General features: G+C 37.9%; 1 protein-coding gene across 10 annotated transcripts in view; it reads left to right on the top strand.

Moving 5' to 3' along the window:
• nav3 (neuron navigator 3) overlaps positions 1-21,428 on the top strand; it is a 210,638-nt gene that overhangs the window by 78,104 nt on the left and 111,106 nt on the right. For all 10 annotated transcript variants that reach the window (XM_015395532.1, XM_015395533.1, XM_015395519.1 and 7 more), the window contains exons 4-5: positions 10,508-10,580; positions 18,736-18,910. In XM_015395532.1, coding sequence (XP_015251018.1) covers positions 10,508-10,580; positions 18,736-18,910 — 248 coding nt within the window. The remainder of the gene's footprint in view (positions 1-10,507; positions 10,581-18,735; positions 18,911-21,428) is intronic.

Here is a 21,428-nt window from a genome sequence, read left to right as displayed (position 1 = left end):
GTTCTTTAAATGTTTAATGAAATATCAGGCAGCAAAAACAGGAATCCAGAAAATCCAACTTAAAAATGTTAAACAAAAACAGGTACCCAAAAATCCAACATAAAAATAAAACACAAACCAGAACCATGGAGACATCAGGGGAAAACCATCAAGGAGCCAGGGTGAGAAAAAGTAAGATGAGGAACCAGCAAAGAGGAAATGCAGAGGGAGTGCATTTCCTCTTTTTAAGATCTGATTTCAAAGAATGATTTGAGCAGGTAGAATCACAAAAACAAGGTTAATGTTATTTTCTGTTATTGAAATCTGTGCTGTTTACTAATGTGCGTAGCATTAACTGAGATTGAGTTTGACTGAAACAGGTTTTTAGGGATTCTGAGAAGATCTCTTGTTAGTTTTTACATAAAGGTATACTAGAGGATTTTTGCAAATTTTTGAAAGACCCACCCTCTCCACTTAAAAAAAAATGCATATGCACAACCCTGTACCCGCTCCCGAGAGGGAACGTCTATTAAACGCGTGCAAGAGCATGCACAAGGTAATTTCTCCTCGTGCACACTCAGTTTAAAAGTTGCTGTTTGCATAACTCATAGAAGCTTACTTTCCCAAAAGAAGACTTCCACTATGCCAGACTCCGTAAGCGACTCCGTAAGCACATAATCATATGACCAGAATGATTGAAAATTAGGAGGACCACTTATTTTGAAGATCCACCCACAAAAAGAACATCCTCCACTAGACCTTTAAAGTGGCTGTACCTGATTCTGCACAGTTTTAAACAATGAGTGAGGAGAACAATTTAGTTTGAACTTAAAGCCCCGCCCCTAACCGCCTCTCCTAGTAAAACTTTTCTTCCAGTCTGCGGGCAGGTGACAATGCACCCATCTCGTAGTCATGCACAGCTTTTCAGGGGAAACCCTGTTTTTTTTACTGTTTTGGTAAAAGCAAATGGGTGTTTTACTGTATGCACCCTTTTTCCACCATGCTTCTCTGTTTACAAGATGTGCCGGGCATGAGCTGTGAGAAAACACCCATGTTTGTGGCTGTTTGAAGACTTTAAGCTCTACAGAATGAGCTCCATTGGCAGAAAAAAAAAATTGCCTACAACTAGTTTGCCTTCAATGAATCGCTGGGTTTTCAAAGTTAGAAAAGCCTTCTGGTGGAATAATTTTATCTTCCTGTTATAGAAATCAGGGCTATAAAGGTCTTTTAGTCAGCTGACTGGCAGTGCTCAATAGCCAAAACATTGTGCACAATGATTTAATAAGCATATGAGTGAGAAATGGAATAGCCTTGAACCCTTTTACTGTGTGTAGCTTTATTTGCAATCACAACCCAAGACTTTTATTGCCTTTTTTTTTTTGACTTTTTCATTGTAAACGCTTATGATGGATTAATTAAAAGTGTAACTGAAGAGCGACATGGATATCATGAAGTCATAATGGAGAAATAGGGAATAAACATCAGTTTTTACAGTTCATTGCATCACGCAGCCTTTTTTCTTACTGCATCGTCTTTATCATCAGAAGTGATTACGAGTTCTGACTCAGACTGTGGAAAGTCCGTTAAAGAGATAAAACCCTTCGATGGCTGAGGTGCCACGCATGAAGCGTCTTTGTTTGCCACTTTTCCACGCTCGGTTTTACGTCCACACCCAGCCGGTCTGTGCAGCAGATGTCACACTGGGAACAGTCAACATACAAGGGCCTTGTTCTGTATATACAATGACTGCTACTGGAGTTAAATCATTTTAGTTTAAAAATTCTTGCATGAAATGTAAGTTTTATGGTATATACAGTCATCTCATGTATGCAGCTACAAACACAAGCAATGCCTTTATTAGGAAAGAATTACTTTGAGGAAATCAGATGTAGAATCTAGCAGCTATGAGGGATTAGACACAGGAGAGGCTGTTATGGACTGTCATCGTGATCGATAATATATGACACAAGACCAGAAGGAAAAGAAAAGGATCTTTGGGCTAAACGTTGACGTGATGAGCGATGACGCCCGGATTATGAGACGGAATCTGTTAGCCGACCTCACCCTCTGCACATCAGTCGCTTTAAACCCCCGTGCCATTCGATCCGCTTTGATTCAGCGGCTGTCAGAATCTGTCTGCTTTTGGAGGCATCGGCTGCGGTGCGGGGTGAAAGAGGAATCGGTGGACTGTTTAGGACAAGCACACGCGTCAGCTCTGCACCCGAGGAGAGTTGATGGCGAGGTCATGGAGGATGAGAAAGGGGTGCTGTCAGAGCGGAAGAAGGAAAGCTAAATAGCTTTAAAAGGTTTCTGAGTAGAAATCACTGAAAGTTCCCTTCAGGGGTAAAAAAAAAAATGATTCCTATTTGGTATTTTTTTATATTATTATTATTATTTAAGCTGTTCCTGGCGTCAGACATCAGATTCCTTTTCTTTTGTTTTTACATTTTAACCCTTTAAAACCAAGTTTGATACGTTTCTTAAAGCCTCTATATCATCAGTGTGATGTTTTTTTCTTAATTCTGACTTATACAATCCCATAATAAACAGAACATTTATAAGAAAGTGAATGAAAATACCTATTGTATCACAAATGATAAGATAACGTACCTTACATTAATCTCTTTTTTTATTATTCAAAATGTTGATTGACCACTATAATTTCAGAAAATTAGGAAATCTTTCTGATATTTATTTCAAAGTTTAGGCTTTAAAGAATAACATTATTAAATATGTGGTGTTAATAAGTCCACCAACTTTGCATCTGTGGAAACATCATATGAATCTGCACGTTGCTCAGCTGTAGATTAGAGGTTATTTGGGACATGAAGAGATGATTCATTGACTTTCACAAGCTGTTGGTTATATTGGGTCATTGTGTGCATATGGATCCACCTTTATATTAAAGCAGATGTATTCTAGTAAGAAGTGTTTTACTCGTAATCCTGGGCTCATCCTTTACCCCCCTTTTCCCCAGAATGTTAGCAATGAAGCCAGCCCTGTAATCTGAGCAACTATCTGCTTAAAATCTAATTCCTGTTAATTCTGAACACCTGTTTTATTGTCATTTACTATATTGAGAAGTTAATTAATGTCAGGTAAAACCAGGGATTGCTCCAGGCAAAGAACTGGGAATGAACGCTCCTTCTGGAGGTCGCTTTCTTAAACAGACTGAATGGTTTTACCCGTTCTTCCTCCCTAAACACCTCAACAGAAGGCAGATTAGGGGAGAACAGATAGAAGTCTTTGTCGCAGGAGTATGCTTTGATATACACCAATTTATTGAGGGGTTTTATGTTTGTATCACTGTGAATCTCCATTCGAAACTAATGAAGTCCACTGTTTAAACTATGGGAATCAAAGGAAACGAGGCTAAATACAACAAAACATACAAAACAAGTTTCCTTTTCTTTCACTTTCATGGTTATGCGCTGCATTTATTTGTATCGTCTTTGCCATAAATTCCAATGAAATTCAGTATAGATCATAACTTGATTTAATTCCAGCTTTGTGTCTTATGATGTGCTCTCTACATGTTTAAAATGTGATCCTGCTGTTTGACAGAAAGGATGGATTGTCCCTTACATCCTTCCATGCGCTTACTAAAAGGCAGAATTTCATTTTAAGGTAGAGATTTCTGCAGGAAAAGCTCATATTTTGTATTTGTGGTTGGTATTGATTTTTATTTGCTAAGGGGGGCTGCTTCAGATGGTTCAGCGGTTTGTCAGTGCAGGATTTACTTTACCTGACTCATCGCTAGCCTTTGATTTCTACCTCAAGCTAAATAAAAGTTGACAAAAGTTGCTGTACAAAGGCAATAAGCTCTTTGCTGTTATACTTTCCACATGAAAAAAAAAGCTCTTTTATGATAGTCCTAGGATTCACTGATGACTCAGGCTCCAGTCGTCAGGAAAAGATTTATGCTCCGCTGGCATTTTTAAAAACTGATTCATGAATGCTGACAGTAAATATGAAAATAATCTCTTAATTCAGAATAAAACACCCCAGGACTTTCTCACTCAATAGTTGCACTCATAAAACATCGAGTCAGACGTGATCTTGAAAGGGTGAATTATGGATTTAAGGTGGCACGTATTTTCCAGCGACTATGTAGCATTTTTGAGAACAACCCTTCAATTATTCAGGACCATTCTGTGGTTTTCCAGTCCTGTCTTCCAGAAGCTTGTTTTTCCCTCCATATTTAGCGGTAATTTAGGTGTTGGCCCATTTGTTTTTGACAGCTGCATCTTAGGGATAACCCACTGCAGTTCCATTTATCTTACATATGTCACTCGATATCTTTAGGGAGGCCCGACAGACCGCAGCCCTGTTTTTTTTCTTCTAACACAAGGATGGACGAGATGGTATTTAGCACTAAGCACGCAGATGGATCTGGTGCCTCATTTTGTAGTTCGGCGAATTTTACTGAAGTGGAAAGAGAGAGCAAAGGGTTGAAATACCATTTGAACACAAATCCATATTTATGAGAAGGTTATATGATATGATAATGATTGGTATAGACCAATATTTATCCATATGATTTAAAGTTGGCTAAATCACACATCTCCAGAAGCCTTTTTTATGATAGGAAACATGCCCCCAAGCACAGAAGTATGTCCAATTATACCCTAAAGGCACTCTGAGAGCAGTTTCCCTGGATATTGAAAGCAATCATTAGACATAAATAGGTTACCTGAGCAGGCTATTACTGCATTTGCACATCCAACTGTTAGCCGTTATTCAAATGCATAAATTTATTGACCATGTGATGTATAAAACATCATATAATTTTATTTTTATCTATATATTTGAAGGAAATTGTGGAAGCTTGCAGGCCTGAGAACACCAGGATGTACAGGAGGGACTGCATCGGCATCTGCTATTGTTATGAGGCTATTGTTTGTATTTTCTTTCCAGTAGAGTTCAGTGTCAGCAGATTTTGATCCACAGCATTTAAGCCAGTGTTTTTTTTGTATTCTCAATTCTTTTTTTTTTTTCTTCACTTGTCTCAATCCTGCCTTGCCCTTACTTGGGATGTAACTTCAAATCTAACTCACATGAGAATATGGTTCATGAGAATATGGCGGGATAAATTAAAAGGGTATTCTGGGAAAATGAAAAATAACATTTGCTGATTAAAGTAGGAAGTTCCCTGTCGTTGGAGGATCTCTACAACAAACACAAAGACAAAGGCGGATTTAGAGTACATCCAATTATAGCTTCAGGTTCGTTATTTAAAAGAAAAAACTGCTTTGCCTTCACTTTTTCAACAGTTCAACAGTACGAACACTATCCAGCGTATTAAAGGAGATCCAGACTCAATTTGCTCTTCATTTCCTCGATATATAAATACATAATGAAAGAAAATTTGGACTACAGTCTTTTAAAATGAACTACAAAAAAAAAAATGATTTCCTCCTGGAAACCACTGGTGAACTTCTGCTTTGATTTTGCGTATTATCTGACCTGGGATCAAGTCATTGGGAGTGTTTAAGTTCAGAGTCTGCATGGATGCGGTTGAAGGATGTCGAAGAATGTCTCACTTTGACTCTATTGTCCGTAATGTATCCTTTCACAGGTTTTTGATGAGCCATTTAGTTTATTTCTTTTCATAGGAACCGCCTCCGTCACCTATAAGGTAGAGTGATAGTGGCTAAAAAGATGCTAATTGATATTATGGTCTGACGTGCAGTAGCTCCAGGATGTTTTAAAATGTTTAACAAGTCTACCAAAACACATGCATAGTTTTTCTAGCTTAAAAACCTTGGATTATTTGCTCCCCCGTATCGTACCGGAACTACTTTTGCTCCATTACGTTACCGACCGCTTCATGGCAGGAGGCTTGGTGACAGTAGGGACACTGTTAAATCTCAGCTGTAGAACGGTTTGTGTCCAAAAACCTTAACTATCCCTTTACTTTTGAGGATTAATTAAATATTAAGGTTAGATCTTGACTTGTTTTTATTTTTATTTAAAAAGATGAGCTGCAGTTGTTGTTAATCTCCTTATTTATCTCCAGTAGAATTTATTAAAATGAACTTGTTTTGAAGCTCAGGAGTTTTACAGAATAAGAATAAGGGAACGCCGAGGCGAATTGGTGCTGAGAACCACCAAACTTTTTTTTTCAAATTAATTAGAATATTAATAAACAAGTGGATATTTGAGCATGTTGCACTCCATTTTGGAACAACCTTGGGATAATGTGTGAGTATTCGAAATTGCTTAGGATATAAAGCAACTCAACACTATTTCTGACACTTGAATTGAAAAAGCTTCCTGGATGGGGAGCGAAACGTCTGCAAACTTTAAAACAAAGTCAAGTGGTTTGTTTTTTAACTTTTTTGGAATAGATATTTGAGCCTAACAAACCTATATTCTCACATAAAACATCTTGAACATTTCCTAGAAAGCATACTATTTAAGTTTTTATTCACAATTTTTCCACCATCGTCAGCTTGACCTATCACACTGAATTATGGGAAATATTGGGCCAAGAAGGATACTCCTGATAGGCCTATATCCTTCAGATCGTTCAAATAGAGAATGTTTTTGTACACTATGACATAATCAGTCTCCAAATACGAATATAACCCTTGAATTGGGACATTTTTCACAGCAAGCACAAAAACTACTTCCTGTTTTTCTTCAAAATAAGACACTCAAATGTAGACTCAAGCTATCAAACTTGATACACTCACCTTTATATAAGGGCTTCATAATTATATGCGATATTTACGCCACCAGATTACAAATGCTAAAAGGAAAAACTTCTTTCTGATGAGAAAAAGCATTTATTAAAAGTTTCTATCCCTCAGCAACCTCATATTAAAAATGTCACTGCACTTAATAAAGTTTTTCCAAAACCTCCTTAATTGAGCCAAAAGTGATGAGAGGGTTTCTTTATACAACACATTTTCACAGAAATCTAGCATCTCTCCGATATTTTCCGAGACAAATTCTGTTCCTCAGACCCTGACATGTGCGCTCTCCCCAGGTTCCAGTTACTGACATGCGTGGATCTGTTTGATGCCAGCCGGCGTTGGAAAACTAAACGATGTTGGTTTCTGCTGGAGCTGTAACAGGAGGCCACAAAGCCCACCCGCCCACTGAACTAAGCAGTTAAACACCAGCAGAACATTCATGACCTAACCGTTAATCGACGCCTTCAAACGATATTTCATCATTATAGCGTTAATGCTGCTTGAAAACAAACAGCGGTTTTCTGTAGAGACCTCAGAATTTTCCCGTTGACGTCTCTATAGACCTCGGTGGGAGAAGATGCATGTTTGTTCGGTGATGTAGGTTGTCATTAAGTGCCTGACAGCTTTGGCTAAAGCGGTTTATTGTGTGTTTATGAGTTCAGCCCTTCATGTTTGTCCTAATCTGCTATTAAATCAACCTTTAAACACTCACACATAGCTGCAGAGGAGACATGAAGTGCTTCCGCTCTTTGTGCTTAGTTAAATAAGCATTAATTGAGTTGTCTCTTTATAAAAAAGGCCTATTATCACGTATCATAAGGTTACTATTTAATTTCGCCCACAGATTTAGCATCAGACTCCATGCTCTTCCTGAATCTAATTAAACCTGGAGTAACGAGCGGCCCTGAACGCTGCTCAGCACATGTCTTTCCACATACAAACTTCAGAGCGAGTGTGTGGGATAATCAAACAAGAAAACACCAGGACACACATGTGTCAGGCTGGGCGAGCGGCATGCGGGCAGAGACTGAGGAAGCCCACATTTAAAGATTTGGTGCCTGACGGGAGGAGAAAATGTGTGCTGGGTGATTTGAAGTGGAAAGAGGTGATTCTGGAAGGCAGATGGAGAAAGTCTGTTTGAATTGATTCGTCATTGTTTGCTTGTCAAGCCACCAGTTTAGGTTGTAAAAAAATAGTTTTATTTCATTTTCATTAAGTCGCTTTGTTGTTTTTGTTATTCTCACTTTATCAGTATTAAGTTTTGTACCCAGGTGGCCAGTTTTTCCCTAAAATTATCATTAGAAATCAGATTTTTATTCTACAGTTCAGGTAACAATGAGGCCTGGATCTATTTTACAAAATGTAACTAAAAAACTTTTAGCTCTTTTAGTTAGCTGACAAAATAAAGCTGTAATAACTAAATTAGTCAGTTAGCATGGCGGCGCTCCAAGGCAGCGGCAAAGAACAGCTCTCAAAAATTTCGCGAAATATACCGCTTAAAACGATACAAACTAGACATCAAACCCACATCTATGATCGCCAACGTCTGCTGGAGCTACGGTCCCGAAATTTTTAAAATTCAGACATTTTAAAAAGCTGCGGAGTGCTACAGACGGATGTAAACAAAACAGCGGAACAAAACAGCCTGAGGAAGAGATGTGCGAGACAGATAAAGCAAGGCTGCAGAGGCTAACGGCGAAACTAAGGAGAAATCCCCACAGACCGCTGCTTCCATCAATCCTGCTCTCCAACGTTCCCTCATTGGAAAACAAAATGGATAATTTCAGACTCGAACTCTCTTCAAAAAAGGAGATATGTGACTGCTGCGCCATCATTCTGACGGAGTCTTGCTGCATCCAGAAATGGTGGACAATGCACACCTGGAGGAGAAGAACACTCGCATGCGGATGCTGTTCCTGGGCTCATCCCACAGCACCTGATGGGCAATCTGAAAAAAAACTGGGCTTCTATACACACCTCAGCAATTGGATGCTAGACTTTTCACCAACAGACCTCAGTCAGGTCGGGTCGGACAGAACACCTCTGACGTCATCATCCTAAGCACAGGCTCCCCCGCTGTTCACCCTGAAGACACATGACCAAGTCCCTGTGAAGTTTACAGACGACACCACGGTGATGCGTCTCATCAGTGATGACAACGACCAGGACTACAGAGAGGAGGTGGAGCAGCTGGTGCAAAGATAACAGCCTGATCCTGAACGTGGAGAAGACAAAGGAGATCATCTTGGACTTCAGGAAGAAATGGCCTAACCACACTCCACTGCTCATCAACAGCTCAGCTGTAGAGGTGGTCAACACCAAATTCCTGGCAGTGCACATCACAGACACCCTCACCTGGACTGTAAACACCACCTCGCTGGTCAAAAGGGCACTAAAGCGTATGTACTTCCTGCGGAGGATGAGGAGAGCCCACCTGCCCCCACCCATCCTCACCACCTTCTACAGAAGCACCATAGAGAGCGTTCTGACTACTGTCTCACTGTGGGATGTGGAGGCTGCAGCGCCTCAGACTGGAAGAAGAGTGGTGAGAACAGCAGATAAGATCATCGGGGCTCCTCTTTCCTCCATTAAAGACATCTCATCCCAGCGCTGAGTGTCCTGAGCCCGTAACATCATAAATTACCCCTCACCCCCCCACCATGGACTGTTCTCCCTGCTGCCCTCTAGGAAGAGGCTTCGAAGCATCTGATGCAGGTCCAGCTGGTTCCAGAACAGCTTCTTCCCCACTGCCATTAGACTGCTGAATGTTGTGTAAAATGGGTTAAAAAAAACCCTGAATGTTGGAACTGTAACTATACAGTCATGTGTTTACATCCCTTTTTTCACCACTGTGTTTTATTTCATCACAATGTTTTTTTTATAACTGCTTGGCTGCTTAGGATGCACTTTAAAAACTTAAAGTCTAGAGAGCTGTACTTAATAAAATTTCTTTTTGTATACACTTATGTGTACAAAATGAAAAAATAAAATCTGTCTAAGTCTAAATCACTTTTAGTTTGCTCCAACTGTTTTACAATTTGTTGTCATTACTTTTTGCCAGCTCTCAATCCATTGCTTGTCTTTATCTTTTTTTATATATATATGTCTTTTTTATAACTGACAGATCGTTAGGACAATATGTGAGAGGCAGGCGGTTAGCGAGCAGTTATGATTCATTGTCTTGCTTTAACTGGACTCAATGTAATTATTAAAGATAGATTTGGGCATCAAGCAAGTAACACAAAGCAGTGAAGGAGTGAGTGGGAGATTTGAATGGAGGAGTTGAAGATCATGATTCATCATTGCCTTGTGGGCGCCTCGCTGAGCTGCCCAGCCTGCTCCGTGTTGTGTCTCTGACGCCGTGACCTTCAACCTCGTCATAAAAGACCTCCTGTGGGTTGATGCTCGCTGCTGGTCGCAATGCTAATGAAGCCGCCTGCTAGTCGCTGTCAGCCCAGGCAAAAAGAAAAGACCCAAATATCAGTGATGCTATAGAACTGATTGTAGGCCACAGAAAGCAGACTGACTCTCACTTTGTGTAGATATCTGTGTGCATTTCTACCACTACCTGGTATCATGCGTTGCTGATCAGCACGTGGTTGTGTAGGTGGTAACACACTGCGGTCAGTGTGTCATGCCGTCGGGTCCCAAGGTCATGCGGGGGTCTGCAGTAAGCATACAATGATGTTCTTTATTGGTAATATTGCTGATCTGCCCCTTCCTCTGAGCCCCGTGCCTCAAGACATTTCGTCTCAATGAATGTTAAGTGTAATCAGATTCTCACTGCGTCCGTCCTTCGTGCTGACTGTCTGCCATCTTCTCTCCAGATCGAAAATGTGGACGCTTGTCTCAGTTTCCTGGACGCCAGAGGAGTGAATGTCCAAGGGCTCTCAGCAGAAGGTAAGAAACTATTGAAGATTTAAAGCCGAGAAGGCAACGGGTGTTTTTAGTTGTATTCAATTCCTTCATCAACTCCTTTGTTTTTATTTAGTTGGCCATGCCTTCCACACATGTTCACTGCAGAAAACTAGTTGAAGTAAATTTCCTGTTATACATACGACATACTAAACACAATGACTACAATACATGTGTTTATGGTGTTAATTAGATAAGGTATATTTAAGATCGCAAGAGGTAATTTGGGCCTATTTACACATGATGGATTAAGTTAAAGTTATTAAGACTGTCATAAGATGGTGAAGAGTAGGGCTACAACAACAGAGACACCAGCTTTATCAAGTTGAAAAACAGACTTTTCAGACCAGTGCTTAAAAGAAATCTCACTTGATATCTTGATGTTTTGATAATAACTGCTTAAGGATTTCTGTAAAAAAATTATAAAATGATTAACAAACTGAAATAGACGTATCGGTTGAAGCCTGAAAAGAAGCTCGTAATCTGATGGCGTTGTTTCGCAGCTAATGATTAGCAAGTTGAGGGATTCCCAACATTTTTATTGTTTACTTCAAATGCCGCAATCTCTTTGTCTACAAAGTAGCCAAAAAGCACCAAAAACACACTTAATTTTAAAGTATTAAAATATTTTTTTGATGCTTCTGAAAGCAGATTTTATGAGCTGGCCCATGGGTGGCCAGCAGGGACCAAGACCTTGTAGGACCGCCCCTGTTATGGCCCATCTACTGAAGACATAATATTAAATCTGTTTTGTATAATTGCAATCGCACTAATTTATTTTCATTTTTCTTTTTCTTTGTGCCCTCATGAAGAAAAAACTGACCCCATCCTGGTTCCCCTTGTCAAATTGGAACTGCCACTGAGCTCGTCTGTCAAAAATCTTTTAATAGTAAACAATCGGACTCCTAAAGAAAATCTTGTCCTTTTTTTTATCCTAAATAAGGTGGCAGATTTACAGCACTCACCTTCCCTTTTAAAGCCCACTATTATAGCTCAGATTTCTATCAGGAAATCACACTTTAACAGCTAATGTAATTAATTTTTAATTGTTTTAATGTCATGGGACCTCATGTTACACTATTCTTTTTCAAACCAATATATATCAGCATCGTAGCTGAATATTGTTTATCCTCTCATTGGCTGTTGTTGCAACTTTACCTCAGACTTAAAGGAGCCACAACTGCATTTCTACTCGAGTAAAGCCATCAGATGCGTGTTCTACACATACCTTCAGTTGGATTTGAATCACTTTGCTGTCATCTAGTGAGCAGAGTTGTGCCCAATTATGCCTAATTTGACCAATTTCCTCACTTATAAGTTAAAATTAAAAATCTCTTTTTAGCTGTGAGCATACTCAAACAATAAAGGGTTTGAAGTTATCATGACAGATATTAGGGTACTTTATCTAAATTAGCTAATGTTAGTCCAAGCCTTGCCTTGCCTTGCCCAATCAGAGTTGTGTAATAAATAGCTACATTTATACACGTAAATTTTGAAAAGAATTTTACTTTCAGAAGTACTTTTACACTTTTATTGTTAATTTTATTTGAGTACAAAGAGGATAAATATCACTACTCTTACTTCTGCAAAATTTCTTGCTACTCCATCTATTATGAGTAACTTCACTTTATGAAACTATTGTGTCTAAAGCGAATTAGCACCACGGAGAGACACACTTTCTTTTTTGTACTCCAGCTTATTTTTTATTATTTTTTTTTTAGGCGTATTGGTTTAATGTTATTTCCATCTGCTGAGTCTGCATTGTCATTTGGAGGCTGACCTAATATGCAGTAAAATATATAATTTACCCCATTCTAATACACTGTAACTATTGATTTTATAGATTTTTGAACTCAAAAGAGTTTCCATTACACCTACATTTATCATTGTTATTCTTATTACCTTTATTTTTCTTTAACTTAATATAATTTTGTAAAACAATACATCAGTTGTTATGATCATAAGGAATAAGTACAGGTCCTTCTCAAAATATTAGCATATAAAGTTCAATATTTTCCATAATTTAATGATAAAACTGGAACATTCATATATTTTAGATTCATCGCACACTAACTGAAATATTTCAGATGTTTTATTGTCTTAATACTGATGATTTTTGCATACAGCTGATTAATAGTTGTTGCAGTATTGTTACTTCAGCAACCTTTTAATGCAAATGTATATTTTTCCAATATAATTACATAGATATTTTACGATATTAGTTCCAGCTGGTCAAACTTGAACACAACTTGAATGTCTTCTTATGCCTCTCAGGTCTATCAGTAGACAATGCAAAGTTAAGGAGTTAACATCCTTTAGTAAATGCAAAACTATTCAGGTACCCAAGGGGACGTTTTCAGCTTTTAAAAAAGACCTATGTCCATTTTCTTCTTTATACGACAAGGCATGAATGTAGTGACCTCTTAAACAGTGGAAATAGTCTGACACACTGACCAGCAGCTCTACATTCTTTGACCCCCACCACCACCAGCTCTAAAAACAGCAAAGTGACTCGCTAAATCTGGAATTTCAAAGTGGGTCTCTAGATATATGGGCTATTGGGTTACGCTGCTCATTGCTGCTGCTAATGCATTTCATTAGTGCCTTCACTCCCTCGTTCTCTCTTACCGACTCTGCTCTGTTTGTGGCATATCCCTGCCCGTACTCACATGTCTAATTGAATCTGCCGGGGCTTTCCAGGCATATGCATCCTTTATGGCTGGTGTGTGTGTGTTTTTTTTTTTTTTTTTTACAAGGCGCAGGAATTAAATAAAGCAGAGCGTTTGATGTGCACACAGGAACCCAGAACCTACTTATAGCTATAACTTCTTTGGAAAGCCTGGCTGCGCTTCTCCCGTGGGAGGCTGTAAAGCAAGGTTCCGGCAAAAAGTCGTCCGCTGAAGCATGTTTTGGTTCCCCAACAGCCGTTTCCACTAAGGGAGCTTAAAGGCTATAATAAAAATCAAATCAAAGCAGCGTAAGATTCTTTGTCGTTTGGTTTACTGAGCTTGTGACTAAAGAGGGCAAGACATTAGAGCCTATGCAAGGCACTTATAAAACTACCTAAAATTAATCTGTGCAGCTCAAGGTGACATGAATACTTTTGACATTTTGACCCTGTTTTTTATTTCCATTTTTATTATTCTGCACTTTTACCATATATCGGATGACTTGACATGAAATTTTCCAGCTTTATGGCCGTTCTACCCGCACATAAGGAATACCTTACCAACTCACTCTGACACATTGCACACATAATAATAATAAAAAAGAAAAATCAAAGTAAGGTAATAAAATGTTTTTACTACCTGAATGTGATAATTATGTGCAGGAGTCATCCACTCCTAGCCTTCAACACAGGTGTAACCCCCGCCCAAATTCCAGTAATTGCTCTTCATAATGAGGAAATTCAAGGATCTTAACTGTGGGTCGTTAATCTTTTTGAGTGCGTGTCGTCTCGGCAGCTAAGATCTTAACAGAACAGGCTCTTAACAGTTTGTTAACTTGTGGACAACCTATAGTTTGACCTGCTCACCACTGTGAAATCTTTGCTGCTTGATCTCAGTGGGTGTGTCGGATTTCATTTGCAACCTTAAACGCATTTTTACGTCTTTGTAACCATCATCCAGTTTCAAAGATGTAAGGATAAAGGGAAGAGTAAACTATACAGTCACTTAATAGCTTTACCTTGTTAGTACTGCCTTATAGTCACCAAAATGTCAGAACATTTATCTAAAGGTTATTGATGTCATAAAATCTTCCATTTGCTGCGACTTTTTTTAGATGCAAATCTTTAACGATAACATTTTGTTCCACCACAACCCAAAAATAGCTGACTAGGTTAAAATATGGTGACCGTAAAGAATACTGGCATATAATAAACTCTCTGTTAACAAATATACAACCATCCCCTGCAGCATTAGGCATTCATACCAATTAGGTATGTCCTCTATGCTTTTATGTTGTTTTATGCTATATTCTTGCTAAAGTGCTTCCATCTGGATATTGCAGATAGAATTAAGGAGCATCAGAGCAGAATAAGGTTTTTAAATTTTACAGTGTGCACATTTAAATCTCAGTTGCCTGAATCTTACTAACTGCAGTTTTTCCCTGTGTGGTTTTTCAGTGCCTGAAATCCATTTGCTTTAAATTTTGATTTGTTGTCCATTTATAAATGGTGTTAGACATCCAATGGTTGCTGCTTTCCTATTATCTCAAACCGATATCCTTTTTCTCTTTTTGTTTGTTTGTATGTTTTGTTTTATTGAAATAGCTCTTATTTGGTATTTTGTTCTTTCGCATCTTCCTTGTTTGAGATCGAATTTAAAAATCCTTGTTTCTAAAATATCAGCCCTTCTTGTACCACCTTATCTTCCCCGTTCTCAGTAAGTAATCTTTACCACTTCTAGAGGTCTTATGGTGAATTCCCACCATTGTGAATTTTTCAACAGAGTGAAAGATTTACATGCTATCCATCCCTTGTTTCAATCAGGATTTGTGTGATTCTGCTGAGGTAAACGGTGCTTTTGGGGCGAACACAGCAATGTAAGAGTCCCGCATCCCCTACGATGTATGAAAGACGAAATTCGAGAAAACCAATCAGGGACTAGGTGTGGCTGAGAAGTACGGTGAAGGAATGCAGCAGGTATAAGCTTATTTCAACAGAAATATAAAAAATTATATTGATGAAGGATGGAGTAGGGAATGATTTTAAGAGGTTTGTGGCTTTTACAAAAGATGTTTTAAAAATCAGGTTAGCCATGGTCAGGGAAACAAGCAAGCAGAAGATTCTGGCCTTTATTTGAATTGCTGTGGCTGGCCAACCAATTGCTGAAAAAGTGTGAATCGAGCAAAGCGTTCTAGGGTGGTTGATCAGTGGCATTCATATGGGGTTGGGGGATTGGAGGGGCAGGGGCAGGTGGTCTCCCCATTTTTTAGCCCAGTTGATTAAAAAAAACGCATGCTACAGTTCGCCATTGGGAGCCAAAACGTGTGCAAAGTGCCCCTATGGGAGCTTATTATAGATAACCAATAATAAAAGGTACATATACTGTGTCCTCACCACTGTAGAGGGCACTTTAGCACTAAAGTCAAATGCTTAAGTGCCCTCTACAGTAGAGGTGTCAAGTAACGAGGTACAAATGCTTCATTACTGTACTTAAGTACACTTTTTAGGTATCTATACTTTACTCCATTACTTATTTTTCTTCCTACTTCTACTCATTACATTTTCACAAAAGTATCTGAACTCGGACACAGGCGAGAGCGTATCGGGAGACAGAGACCAACAAGACCTCCCTCATCCTTGGCCCTATCTCAAAGAATTTTTCAAAATAGTCGAAAAATTGAGCTTTCAATTCTTATAGTGGAATTTGGCTGTTTTTTTTTTTTTAAAGGTTACTTTATACTTTTATTCTTTCAGTAGTTTTTTGGAGCACATACTTTTTACTTTTACTTGAATAAAGAGGTCAAGTTGATATTTCAACTTTTATCAGAATGTTTTAAACTGCAGTATCTATACTTCTACATACGTAACAAAAGTGTTTACTTTTGACACCACTGCTCTACAATGGTGAGGAAACACTACATGTGTCCTTTCTTTTTTCTTTTAAGAAACTTCAGTTACACAGCATTTTTTATTACTAATGAAACGATCACCATAAACTTTCTTGTTTTCATAAAATTTCCCCCAATCAGTTATACTGTGCCACACATTAAAAAGCAACATTTTTTTAAATAAACTAGCTGGTTCTGTTTACCCCCCTTATATTGATATTCCATACAGTAACTTAATAGTCTAACTATTTTAAAATGGTATAAAGAAAAACGCTAGTGAAATCTAGGCTGTTTTCTTCAATATTTTCTCTTGTTAATGGTTATTTACTGAATATTCACATAGACATATTTGGGCTAAAGAAGAGATAAATGTTGGTATAATGTATAGTCTTATTTCAACCCAAGTGTTTTACACATCGAGGCTGACACTGCAGTTTGGTCAATTTAAGAAATCCCCTCCTGCCAACTTTCACTGAGTAAAAATATCACATGTACTGCTGAGCATGAGCACATGAGCAGCTTCTCTCTGCTTGCACATTTTTTTTCTTCAACACTTATCAAAGAGAGTTATTTATCAGTTTCCAAAAGTTTCTATCACCAGCAGCTCAGATCTGTAACAGTGTCTTTCTGTATTGCACAGGGAAAATAAGCCTCTGTTTAGTGTCTCTTAAAGCCCCAATAGGAATTATGGCCTCTGGCTGTTATAAAAGGGAAAACAATCGCAAGAGATTAATCTAACTTTCACGGTCCCAAGCCAGAGATGGATTAGTATGTGTCCCACATGCAGTTTAAACAAGAAACTAAAGGCCCTGCGTCAGCCGTTGACATTTTTGCCCTGCCTCTCTTACTGCAGACTGGATCTACTGTAAAAAGGGCAGTTTTTAAATGAGTGCTTCGGCCAAAGTTTTGCTTAAAAAGATTGATTTTTCAATTCAGTATGAAGTCTTATACTAATATCAAATCATTTAAATAAAAATGTATTTTAAAAAATGCAAGCTCCACTTCTCATTAGCTGCTTTTACTTTAGAAATTTGCTACATGATGTAAATACGATACCAATATGAATATGCTGCAAATACACAGTTATGTAAATTCATTTAAAAGGGTTTCAATTACCAGCAATACATTTTGAGACCAAACCAGACACAAGTGCCCACTTAAAGCCACAGTTGTCATTTTTCAAATATGGTCTATTTGTGAGGGTATGAAATATGAAAATAAGAGTTACACCAGTGGAAGCCACAAAAAAACTACCCATAAGTCTTGAAATTTCTCAATTTATTTCCAATATACCTATTTCTTCACTGAATATCATTGGTTCCAGAGTGGCATGTTGTTCTTTGGATCCACTACAAAGGCTAAAAATGATGTAAAAACTAATAAAAGTAAAAGTCATAGAAGCTTTAGTGGTTTTTATTTAAAAAAAACAACATCTGAATTGGATTTCCACAACAAAATTAGATTAAAAGAACCAGAAATATGTTTTAGAGCAATTTTTTCCTTGCAATTAGCTTGGAAATTATGTTTTATAAATTGTTCTTTTTTTGATATTTTAAAATATTCTATAGAAGAAAAATAATACATTTTTCCTTATTTCCAAAGGTATAAAGTGCAGATAAACTCTTAGTTGTTTAAGATGGCAGCAGATTTTTCTATTGCAGATGTTGGACAAAAATAATAGATTGTGTTTTATTAAAATGTCAAATAAATTTTCGCAGCTTGAAACAACTTTTACAACACCGTACTCAGAGCAAAGTGGCTCTTAGGAAAGCAGATAATGCAGACCCCTGTGCTAGCATTAACATTAAGTAATGCCCAGAGGGGAAAAATGATACATGGTTTTCCAAAAAGTTTTAAAGAATAAAAACATTTTAAAAAGTGTCTGTGCACAAGATTTTCCGCTATAGATGATGTGTTGGATTAAGGTTTTGTCAACAATAGTTTTCTTCTGTCTACCTTGTAAAAACAAACTATATTTTTTGAATGAAAAGCATAACTGCAAATATGATTTTTGCTCTACCAGAATAAAAGGCAGCTAAACACAAATGCTTGCCAGTTTGCAGATATTTTTCTTTTAAACAATTTTCCAATTGGATCTTGGCAGCTACGTCTTGGTCTTTCACGTATAGCACGCCGGAAAAAATACCCGCTCAACAATAATTTACTGAATAATGAAAATAATTTTTCCTGAGTAGTGGAGTCATCTTCAGCAGATAATGATTGTGGGTAATGGTTCATTTACAGTTCATCCCTATGTTAGCTGCACAACAGCTGCTCTCTAGCTCTCCGTCCCCAAGAGGCCTTTTTTCAAAAATCAGCACATGCTGATTCCATGCTGTTTGAAAGACACAATACAGAGGACGGAAAATATTTATCCTAACTGTCACAAGACACCACTTCAGTCGTAGAATAATGAAAAACAAACTCCTGCACTGCTTTCACTTGCAGATTGGGCTTAATTTAATGAACGTGCTTTGACTCTACTCAGCTGTAAACCTCTTTGCCCCGCAGCATTACATAGATGCAAGGCCAGCTTGTTAAATGTCACAGCTACTCACCCCGTCTATCCACTTTGTTCTTCCAGAGATCAGAAATGGCAACCTAAAGAGCATCCTTGGCCTCTTCTTCATCCTTTCACGCTACAAGCAGCAGCAGCAGCAACAGCAGCAGTACTATCAGTCCCTGGTGGAGCTCAGCCAGCAGCCCAGCAGTACCGCACCATCCACCAGCAGCCTCAAAACACAAGATATGCAGTCCAGGTTGGTTCTTCTCTTCATTCTCCAGGTGATACCAAAGAGGTTTGAATTGGAAATTGCTTGTTCACTTCCATTCCAGGCCTAACTGTAGAGAAAAATCACAGTTAGTGAGGATTTAAATGGATGAAATAACCTTTTTTTCTGACAAACTACTGCAGATTAAAAATCATACGAATGGGATAAAGTAAAATCCTGGACCTATAATAACAAAACGAGACAAGCTTTTAGCAAAAAACATGAAAAATCCCAAGAATTTCCATTTTGTCAGTGAGCTGTTTTTAGAGTTGAACAAAATTCAGCTATTCATTCAGGTTTACACAACGATGCACACTATGGCTAAAAAACTCACTACTCTGCAGGATACCGCCCATGAGAAAACTTTGATTTTTTGTTTTGTTAATATATATTCTTGTATGTGCTGGTGTAAAATTGCTGGGAAATTGCATTTGTCGTAGCATGGTGTAGGTTTCGTAATCAGGTTCTGAATTTTATTCATTGCCTTTCATTGCATCTTTGTTCAGTATCTGTCTGCATGTGTAAGAAAAGAACTGTGTCTGGAAATAAAGGTAATTTCTCTACAGACATACATTAAGGTTTTGAATGTCTTTCTGGTTTTTTAAGAGTTCTCCACCCACAGCTTGTAGCTCAACAAGCTTAGAAAGCTGAAATGAACATTTACTGCTCAAGACCTGCAACACTTTGAAAAGAAAAAAACAAACTTATGTATAATGAACCCTTAAAGCCCCTCCCTCACTTATAGCTGCACATTGCTGATCACCTTGTTGAAAGAAAGCTCCTACTCTACACTTCCTCCAAGTATTTCTTATCACAAATCATGGCCAGTAATGTTGTGAAGACCAATAGTGAGGCTGATTCAAAATAGCAGCTGGGAAGCTTCAAAACACGTAGGCATGTCTGTCATCCAGCTCCACCCTAGTATCTTGCCTGTCTATACTTACATTCTATTTCTATTCAAGTTTATTTTGCATTTAGATAAGAAATTTTAAAGACATAACTGTATCTATCTTTGATTGATGATATGACACCACAAATGGCTTACAACATACTTGCTGATGCCTTGAGCATATTTCTAGTTGAATACCATCTGAACTAACAGATGACGGGGGGGAATTTGTTGGAAAGATCTAAACATAAATTCTAGCTTTACCCTTGAGGGAAAAAAACAAAACATGCCTTTTTTCAGTCACCAATGTGTTTTCATTTAGCATATAGTACCTCGCATTGTTTGGTTAGTCATACATAAAAGAGTCTGATAGAAGCAGTCATACCATTAATGCATTTATAGAATGGTTTGTTTTATTTTCTTTTAAAAAACATTTGAAATTTCTCACATTGGGAAAATACCCACCAAGCAAAAATTGGTTGAAAAGATTAAATGATTTAGGTCCAAATAACATCTACATTTAATTATTGTTATGATTTTCTTAAGAGATCTGACCCACATGCAATAAACCACTTAAAGAACCAGGGTAAAATGAATGGGGGTTGGATTCAGGAAACTCTGTGTACTGGTGAACCGGAACTTGTGGAGGTTAATCCCCTGCTCAGTGTGAGACTCAAACAATCCTTCCAGGGGTAGAAGGCCAAAACATCCAGCTCATAGGACTTCCTGCCGAAAGGCAAAGACAAAAAACTCAGTTAGGCTCAGTGAAACAAAGATTCTATTAGACTAAGCTAATCTCAGCTTGGCTAGAGTACCCAAAACTGGCAAACACTCTGGCGTCGAGGTAGTGACAGTCCATCGCTCAAATAGTCGTCAGTAATGAGCCAACCAGCCGCAGGTGTGCGGGAAGACCAACGAGAACAGGGCACCACCTGGTGGTGGAGGGAGATAAAAACACAAAAATACAACCCACACAAACTGGATTCAAATGGACCTACTAGATTTAGCTTAAAAAACAACTTCTTAATGTTTGGTGTTTGCGGGATAAGCTTTAGTTACTAAAATTAGGGCTACAGATTTCTGATTTCTTCCTATGTGTTCTGCCCATTTACACATTTTTATAAAATGTTAGAGAATGGAAAACAACCAATCCTTTCAAACCACCTCCTCCTTTCAGTCTCTGTTTGGTCCAAACCCACATATTCAGATTGTGATATTGTGTTTTAGAATGTAAAAGCTTTTGTATAAACTCTACTCTTGAGCTTTCAAGGTAATTTAGAACCAACGAGATTTTAATCTGAACATTGCAATGTTTATTTCAAACATGTTAACTGCTTTGCCTCTTTAGAAATGAGCAAAATTCAGCTTTATTTCAGCCTTTTTAGATACTCCTATAAGTATATTTTAAATGTAAAGCAAAATAAAATTATTAGTTCTCGTGACATATTGCCGACTGTTACCGAGCCTATTTTTAATTTTTATGCAGGTGTCTGCAACCTGCGGCTCCAAAGCTGGGTGTGGCTTTTTAGACCCTGTATAATGGCTTTTAATAGAAGTTATTTATATATATATATATATATATATATATATATATATATATATATATATATATATATA

The sequence above is a fragment of the Cyprinodon variegatus genome, unplaced genomic scaffold, assembly GCF_000732505.1.
Source record: "Cyprinodon variegatus isolate N-32 unplaced genomic scaffold, C_variegatus-1.0 Scaffold744, whole genome shotgun sequence".
NCBI lineage: Eukaryota > Metazoa > Chordata > Actinopteri > Cyprinodontiformes > Cyprinodontidae > Cyprinodon > Cyprinodon variegatus.
Note: the sequence above shows the minus strand (reverse complement) of the source record. Positions and strands in the feature narration are given on the sequence as shown.